The sequence below is a fragment of the Mirounga leonina genome, unplaced genomic scaffold, assembly GCF_011800145.1.
Source record: "Mirounga leonina isolate KUSES-001 unplaced genomic scaffold, KU_Mleo_1.0 Mir_96, whole genome shotgun sequence".
Taxonomy (NCBI): domain Eukaryota; kingdom Metazoa; phylum Chordata; class Mammalia; order Carnivora; family Phocidae; genus Mirounga; species Mirounga leonina.
The window spans coordinates 4975286-4984713 of NW_023270871.1; the positions used below are offsets into that span (position 1 = coordinate 4975286).

Consider the following 9428-nt stretch of genomic DNA (forward strand, 5'->3'; position numbering starts at 1 on the left):
CCTAACCCATTAAGGATACGCAACTGATTTTTGACTAGTATTTAAATCAATTAACAAAATAATTTGATATTTTATCCAAAGGAAATGCAAATTCAAAGCAATAATAATAACAACTCATCAAGGTTTCATTCAAAGTAATATTCAATTATATTTTGGTCAATTATTTCTCAATTAAATTATAACACTGAACCTTGTTAATTGATGACAGCCCACTGAGCAAAGTTGAGAATGTTGAAAGGAGAGGTTTGCATTGGTGAGAAATTAGAATATTATCTTTTGCATAGTACAGTGATGAGCAGTTAATGAAGAATAGGGTTGCTTTCAGAAATACGAACAGAAATCTGACTAATGTACTTGCTTATTTTCTTCCTTTCTATTACATCTGGTACCAAGATGATGTTCATGGTGCACTATCAACGTCACAGTGGCTGGGTATTGTTGCTGTTGTTATTTTGTAGTAGCAGTAACAATGGACTCAAACCAGTTCATCTATATTCTCTTCCTCTGTATGGTTTGTGACCAGAGGAGATAGTGTATGAGATTAACTATATAGACTTTGCCCACAGATAGAACAAATCTAAATGTTCAAAATAGCATTCAAATAGTGACCTCACTCTTATCTTGTAAAACCAAGACAATGATTTTGACTATGTATCAATTCTCTTTGAAAATAGTGCTCATAATGTTATGGCTTTAGAAGAAAATAAGCAAATGAATAATAAATTTCAGTACATATAAGGAGTACAATTCTTAAAATGCCGTAAGAAACACTGAAGACATGATCTATTAGGAAAATATTTGGAATACTTATACAGGCAATGGGTGAATTGTTTGAATTCACAGAGTCTACCTAAGCCCAATCTAATAGAAATATTATATTTATTACGTATAATATATATTATATATGCATATAGGAAGAGCAGAATAGAAATATTATATGTATATATGTAATATGTATATAATAACACAATAGAAAAATAATAGAAATATGATTTGAATAAATAAGTCTCAGAAAATATACAAATGCACAAACAAATAAACGGTAAATTCTACTTAAAACTAAAGGACTACAAAACAAATCAGAAAAGTGATTTTTTAAATCTGTAAATATGTTGTCAAAAAATATATTTGGTATTATTTCTTATAGGAAAGAAATACTTTCATACTTTGTTGGTAGGAGAATAAACTGGTGTCATATGTTTGGAGAGTAATCTGATATTTAACAAAACCAAAGTCCACACAGATTTTGACATATTTTTAGTGATTCATTTCATAGTCATTCTTACAAAAGAACACCACGATACAATAAACCTTATGTCAGCATTTTTAGTTGTTGGAAAAACCTGAAAATATCTTCAATTTCCACCAATTAACCCAGTTAGGTCCTAGGTTTTGCCTGTCCCCTTGCTGGTTTTCTGTTAGCTTAGCACTTGCCACTCTTAAAAATATCCTGGTTAGGTGATAAATTATGTGGTCACTCCTCCAATATGGAAATAGTTAATTTAATTATGAAAGAGAGTACAGCACTCAAGGATGTAACTTTCCATTTTATACCTTTCTATACTATTTGAATTTTTGCCATGTGTATTTACTACTTTTTTTCTTAGAATCTTTTTTGTAAAGTGTGTGAAACTTATTCTCTGAAATTCAATGAATGGGAATAAACTTTTTTTTTAAGATTTTTATTTAGAGAGAGAGAACACGTGCATGCAAGCAGGGGAGGGGCAAAGGCAGAGCGAGAGACAGAGAATCTCAATCAGACTCCCTGCTGAGCGAGGAACCTGACATGACGCCGGGCTCAATCCCATGACCCTGAGATCATGACCTGAGCAGAAATCAAGAGACGAACACTTAACCGACTGAGCCACCCAGGCACCCCAGAGAATAAACTTTTTTATATTCCTACACAAACTATTGAGAATCACTGTTTTTATGGTTACTTTCAGTGGAGATAAAAATCCCTGCTGAACCTTGAGATACTAATCCTCTGATTTTGATGCAGACAAAATTCTAGTGAATTAGCTTTTAACTGTTTTATGAGGAACTGTGGTTTATTCTGTATAAGACAATATCAAAATCTCTTAGTTTGGTGTTAGTATAATGTTTGTGGATTTCATAAGCAGTGTGTTAATATTTGCTGAATGAAGAAATTTTATGCCTGAAACAATGTTCTTTTTTTTTTTTTTTTTTTTTTTTAGATTTTATTTATTTATTTGACAGAGAGAGAGAGAGAGAGGGAACACAAGCAGGGGGAACAGCAGAGGGAGAGGGAGAAGCAGGCTTCCCGCAGAGCAAGGAGCCCGATGCAGGGCTCGATCCCAGGATCCCGGGATCATGACCTGAGCCGAAGGCAGACGCTTAACCGACTGAGCCACCCAGGCGCCCCTGAAACAATGTTCTTAATTTGAGCTTAGGTCATTTAGTGCTAAGTACTATGCTGAAAATCAGAAGACATAATTAAAAAGAAAGTCTCAGCAACCCTTTAATGTGAAACAGACTAGAATTGAAAAGGATAAAATGGCAGGGAGGCTCTTTCACAAGCCTACATATTGTTAAATGTGCAGGTGCCAGAATTGGGTTGCTAGTGCTCAAATCCTAACTCTTACCACTTGCAAGTTATGTGACTTTGGGCAAATTAGTTAACTTCTCTATATCTGATATTCTTCATCTATAAAATCAGGATAGTAACTATTATGAACTTCATATATGTGTCCATCCCAAAATTTATACATAGGTCATTAGGTCATGAGGGTGGAGCCTCCATGATGTTGTATTAATGCCCTTATAAGAAAATGCCAGAGAGCTAGCTAACTTGCTCTTTCTCTCTCCATCCTCAACCTTCTGAAAACCAAGAAGAGGGTTCACACCAGGAACCTAATCATCTGGCATCTTAAACTTGGACTTCCTAGGCTCCAGAACTGTAAGAAATAAATGCTGTTTAAGCCACTCAGCCAATGATACTCTATTGGAACAGCCCAAACTAAAACAATAACTGTATTTAATTCATAGGTGTAGTTGTTTTCTATAACTGCTAAAACAAATAACCACAAATTAGTGACTTAAAGCATCAAAAATTTATTATACAAATATATTATACAAATACTGTCTTTTTTTCTGGAATCAGAAGTCAGAAGCGGTTTCACTGAGCCAAATATCAAGGTGTTAGCAGGGCTATGCTTCCTCTGGAGGTTCTAAGGGAGAATCTGTTTCCTTGCCTTTTCTAGCTTCTAGAGCTCCATTTTTTGGCTCATGGCCCCTTCATCCATCTTCAAAGCCAGCAGTATAGCATCTTCTCTCTCTGACCCTGCTTCCATCTGTTTCCACCCATGGCCTTCTTCTTCTTTATGTAATAAAATCTCCCTTTGCCTCCTTTTTCTATGAACATTTATGAGTGTGCTTAGGGTCCACCCATATAATCCAGGATGATCCCCTCATCTCAAAACCCTTAATTTAATCACATCTGCAAAGTCTCTTTTCCACCAATAAGGGAACACTCACAGTTTCCAAAGAGTAGGACTTGAATATCTTTGGGGGACATTATTTAGTCTATAGCAATAGCGTTACTATGAGCACTAAAGGAGATAATAAATGTAAATTTCTTGGCATACGAACTGTTGTCCAACAAATGTTAAATAGTATTGTAATGTTACCAAGTTCTAAGTGGGAAAACAAAAGTAAAAGCTACTCATTTTATATCAGGTCAAAGTGTCCTTTAAGTATAATGACAACCCAGAACATGAAACAAACAAGACATCAGGGAATAGCACCCAGGAAGACTGCCTTTAAACAAACAAACAAACAAACAAACAAACAAACAAACAAGATTACAGTAAAACCTAAGGAAGCAATATATGCATTTTTTTAAAAGAGTAAGAAGTAATTGTGGTAACAGACCACTAGTGAATATTGAATTCTTTAAAATATAAAAGTTATCTGGGGGCACCTGGGTGGCTCAGCCGCTTGAGTGTCTGACTCTTGGTTTCGGCTCAGGTCATGATCTCAGGGTCATGAGATGGAGCCCCCTGTAGGAGTCTGCTTCAGATTCTCTCCCTCTCCCCCTGCCCTTCCCCTGCTCACGCTCTCTATCTCTAAAATAAATAAATCTTTAAAAATTAAAAAAAAAATAAATATAAAAGTTAGCTGAAAATTGTGCCCATTGTGATTATGGAACAGCATATAATGTAATAAATCTCAACAATGTAAAATATATATATAATTTAAAAATGGAAAGAGGTGAAGTAGAATGAAATGAACATACTGATTTCCTCATTTCTCTTCTCAGAGATAAGTATGGCCTAATGTTGCCATATGCATCTAACAAAAAAATAATGGCTTTTACTTCAAAATTTCCTATAATCTCATTTTTCCTAAACTATATAGACACATTTGGAGGAAATAATACGTTTTTCTATGGTTTAATATTTACCTAAGCTATTGGAGATCTGGGTTTTTTTTAACTTTTGTTATTGTTCTTATTGTTATTTTAAGTATTCTCCACACCCAACACAGGGCTTGAACTCACAACCCTGAGATCAAGATCTGAGCTGAGTTCAAGAGACTCTTAACTGACTGAGCCACCCATGTGCCCCAAGATCTTGTTTTTTAATCTACTGATAAAGTCAATGTTAATATTAAATTATAGAAGTGTTATCTTATATTGATAAAATTAGTTCATCTATTTAGCTATGATGATTCTATCATCTATCCAAACAAAGAAAAAGGATCATCCTGAATGAAAGAAAAAAATCTTGATGCTAGTTATTTTAGTGTAGCAGAATTTGAGGTTTTATGTACTTTTTGACTTTGCATTTTCCTTTATTATTAATAAGGATTGATTCATAATCATTTCCATGAGCACTATAGAGTTATTGTTTCTTCATTAATGAAAATAACAACTCTCCCAGTACCCAAAATAAAACCTCTTAAGACCAGGGTGGGTCTCCCAGTCAGAATCTAATGTCATTAGTCCGGCCTCATGTTTTCCACATTCTCTAAAGCGTTTGATAATACTTACTACCTTTTACTCTCTCTTCTCACTTGACTTACAAAATACAAAAACCAATCTAGTTTTCCTCCCATCTCTCTAGTTGCTTTTTTTCCTTATGTTCTTACTTTTCCCTACACCGGTCTAAATACGGTTTGTTTTTATTTTTCACTCTTTCAAACTACCACCTTGACAAGGTTCTCAAACCTTGCAGCATGTTAGAATTGCCTTGGGATTTAAAATGCAATGCCCAGGATGCTCTTTAATCAACATAGGTTTTCCGGGGCTGGGAACCAGGCATCAGTTTGGTTTGTCTGTTTGTTTTAAAATTTATTTGAGATTCCAATGAGTAGTGACATTTGAGAAAAAAAAAAAGATGACTTTACTATCCAAAGTGTGGTCACCAGACCAGTAATTTGGGCAATACCTGGATACTTGATAGAAATACAGAATCTTGGGCCCCACTTGAGATATGCTAGGACAAAAAGTGTATTTCTGAAGTCCTAGATGATTCATATCCATATGAAAACTTGAAAAGTACTGATGCAGATTACCAGATTGTAGCACTTGATGTTAACTTTTGTCCTGTGCTCTTTCTCTATGTTTCTGCTGTTGTTTGCTTGTGGAGTATCTTTACCTTTATCATCCTATGAGGATTTCACGCTCAACTTAAACTTACAATTGAACAAATATTCTTTGCTTTTCCAGTCATGAATTCAGCATTTTTTTCTGAGTCTTTATCCACAAATAATATCTCTCTTCACCCTGCCTTTATACCTTCAATATTATACAAATATTGTCTTTTTTTAAAGATTTTATTTATTTATTTGATAGAGAGACAGATAGTGACAGAGATAGCAAGAGAAAGCACAAGTGGGGAGGAGAGGAAGAGGCAGGCTCCTGTTGAGCAGGGCGCCGGATCTGGGGCTCGATCCCAGGACCCTGGGATCATGACCTCAGCTGAAGGCAGATGCTTAACCAACTGAGCCACCCAGGTACCCCCAAATATTGTCTTTTAAAAATTTTTTTCTTTCACACAGTCTCAATGTCCTTTTATAATAGCTCTTCCATATCTCTCCCTCATTCCTTTCCACTTGCACCAGTAATTCACACATAATTATCTCTCACTTGAACTTTTCAGATTGCTTCTTTATATATATTTTATTTAAGTATAGTTGACACAAAATGTTACATTAATTTCAGGTGTACAATTTCTTGATTTGACAAGTTTATACATTATGTTCTGTTCACTAGATATGTGTAGCTACCATCTGTCCCATTACATTGCTGTTACAGTATCATTGACCACATTTTTCATGCTCTGCTCTTTATTCCCATGATTTACTCATTCCATAACTGGAGGCCTGTACTGACATCTCGTCTTAAAAAAAAAAAAAAAAAAAGATTTATTTATTTATTTTAGAGAGAGAGCATGCAAGCAGAGGGAGAGGGAGAAAGAATCTTCAAGCAGACTCCCCACTGAGCAAGGAGCCCAATGCAGGGCTCGTTCACAGGACCCTGAGATCATGACCTGAGCTGAAATCAGGAGTCGGCCACTTAACCAACTGAGCCACACAGGCACTCCAAGATCACTTCTTAACCAATCTTGTTGCCTCAGTTGCTCCTTATGTCAGTTTGTTGTGAACAGTTGGATTAAGTTTCCTAACACACATCAGTATCAACTGGCAAAGAGGAGCACCTAACATTAATAATCTCTAAAAGTGATTTCATATGTTACCTGAGCAACTCACTCAAACTTTAAGGGAGTTATAATCTACCATTTTAACAACCAGATTAAAGTAATTTTCCCATTTTCTGATTTCTTTAGAGATGGAAAATTGGTGAGTCAAATCAAGAAAACATAAAGTCCTTTGAGAGCAAATATAACAATAATAAATTATTTTCACTTTTTATTAATTTAGAAAGAGCCCTACATGTTTGCCATTTGATTTAGTTCTTCTTTCCATCATTTATTATTCCAATAAGAAAGAAATTTTTAACATTTCTGATCACAGCTGAGAGGACTTCATGTATTTCCTCAGCAACAAAATGTAATAAGATTAGTTGTTCAGATTATGTCATTTTAATAAGTTTGAAATTTTTGTTCAAACAATAACCATGCCATGCAAGAATAATTAAGTTATATCTGGATTCAAATATTAATCATAATGTAGTTTTCTACTTAGTCATTACTTTTTTAAAACAGTATGGAATAAACTCAAGCTCAAAAAGAGGATACTTTTACTTCTTTATAATGCTTAGGCTCAATTTAAAGAATGAAGCAAGACAGTCTTAACAAAAAAGATTCTTAAATTTTTTTAATGGGAAATTTTAAAATTTTGTAAAGGAAAGTGTTTGCAGAATTCCAGAAACTCAATTTGTAAGTGAATACCTAGAGGAGGAGTTTGTTGAAGGGTAACTGGAAGGACGGAGGTTGGTTAATACTAAAATAATTTCAATTAAATTTATTTTATCTACACAGTGCCCTTTCATGGTTAGTACTTATATAATCTATTAATCATAGAATTGTGATAGGAAATTCTTGGGTCCTTGGAACAGCTTTTGAGTCCATGAAGAAACCTGGACAAATTTATTATCCATTTAATTTTGTTTCCTGATGGGCAAGCATGTTTCCTGAATTCTGAAGAATACTGTGAGAAAACATATTGAGATATGCACGGAAGGAACATTTTAGACATCACTTTTTTAACTTAAGAAAAAATAATTGACTCCAAAAAAATGTTCATCAGCTGTGTATTTTTGTTCATTATTTAAATTATAGGACTAATTCATTTCCATTTGGGGTAGTTTTTTTTTTTTTTTTCCTAGGCAAAGAACTTTATTAACCTTGTTTCAAACTTTATTCCCAGGCTTCTTCAGCTTAACTAGCTGCAAAGAATGAATTGTGTATAAGCAAAAACTGAAAAGAGCTGCAGTGTCCAAGGGGCTTGGGCTTAAAAATATTAGAGATCTAGATTTTATCAGATCCACGAACAAAATTTTAAAAAGCAGTCATAATATAAAACAGCAGCTCCCAGTAACTTCTTCAAGTTTTATGTTCTTCAGAAGTTGACTCCATTCAGTTTGCTTCATTCTTGGAATCTTCATCAAAATTCTCCACAAGATCTGGAACTTCATCATCCTCCTCCTCTCCGGTAGCAAGTGGTGCTTTTCCATCCACAGATTGTTTGGGCAGAGCTTCAGCCAGTCTTCTTAAACTAGTCAGACTGTCTGCACCAAGTTGGTTTAAGATACTGGGTAGCATTTCTGTCAGCTGCTTTGTCTCAGCATGGCCTGTAATGGTGAAAGTGTTCGCTGCCAGTGATGCCTGAACTTTGGGGTTGTTAAAGTGGATCACTGTTCCTTGGTTTGTGAACATATTCACTTCTTCAATACCAGAGATATTGTTTACCCCTAACTTCTTTAAGGAGAACTGAAGTTTTTTATCATCTGCTGTAGCCGTTCTATGAACCACCTTCTTCTTTCAGCGAGCAGTTCCTTTCCCACCAATGCGCACTTGTGCTTGCAGTTTGGCGAGTTTCTCCTGGTTCATGATAGTTTCTTTCATCTTGTTGGAGCGGAAATGGGACCGCGCAGGGGAATAGGGTTGGCGCTCAGGGGGTCTCGGGCGGACCAGCTGAGATTAGGAGCACACATGCGGGGACGCAAGATGGCAGCTCCATTTGGGGTAGTTATTAAACAGAGACAGATTCTGCTAATTTAACTGACGAATGATAACATGTCATAAATTTCTGATGCTACAGACACAGTAGGCAGTAGATGTTTAAAAAAAAATAAAACCACAAATTCTAACCCACAACAATTTAAAGCGTTGAGTCCTCCTCTGGGAAGAAATTGAGACAGCATTTTTGGAATCTCCCTTGACCCAAACACTGCAAAAATTTTTTTAAATATGAAATTTCAGAGATACCAAAACAAACAAATAAATCTCTTCTCAGTGCTATGGGAATTTCAGTAAAACTTCAAAACTCAGCAGAGTAATGGGCCTATACTTAAGTTAGGGGATCAGGTGGGGAGTTGTAGGGTCTAAACAATTGCAATTTTTCTCACTATTATGTATAGATCACACTGGGTGAATGTAAAGATGAAGTAAAAAGGTAAGGATGGCTGGAGCCATTGTTATGAAGTGGGGGAGATGGCTGCCTTTGATGCCATGTAGACAACAAAGAAGAAGAGAGTTACATCCTGGCTTGAGTTTTATTTGGAAATTGCCATTCTGATGCTCTATGTGAGGAGAAGCCGGGGTTTAGATGCCTCTGGATAATGGAAAAAAGTTTTACTTCCCAAATAAATGCATAAATTGATGTAACTGGTGGTTTTCAGCCTTTGACCAAAGTATGAAGAGGGGATGTTTTGATTGCTTGTCTTACAGAGCTAGGTTTGTTGGGTTTGAAGGCGTGTTACAGAAGTACAAAGAGAGATA

At 35.4% G+C, this 9428-nt stretch overlaps 1 protein-coding gene across 1 annotated transcript; it reads right to left on the reverse strand.

Moving 5' to 3' along the window:
* Positions 1 to 7813: 7813 nt before the first annotated feature.
* LOC118006420 (transcription factor BTF3-like) lies at positions 7814 to 8639 on the reverse strand. Its single transcript, XM_034999076.1, has one exon. The coding sequence runs from the start codon at positions 8361 to 8363 to the stop codon at positions 8064 to 8066; it is 300 nt and encodes a 99-aa protein (XP_034854967.1). The 5' UTR covers positions 8364 to 8639; the 3' UTR covers positions 7814 to 8063.
* Between the last annotated feature and the right edge of the window lie 789 nt (positions 8640 to 9428).

Bases quoted from the DNA above. Each gene is read 5' to 3' on its own strand.
- LOC118006420 (XM_034999076.1), bottom strand. From the start codon at position 8,363: ATGTTCACAAACCAAGGAACAGTGATCCACTTTAACAACCCCAAAGTT.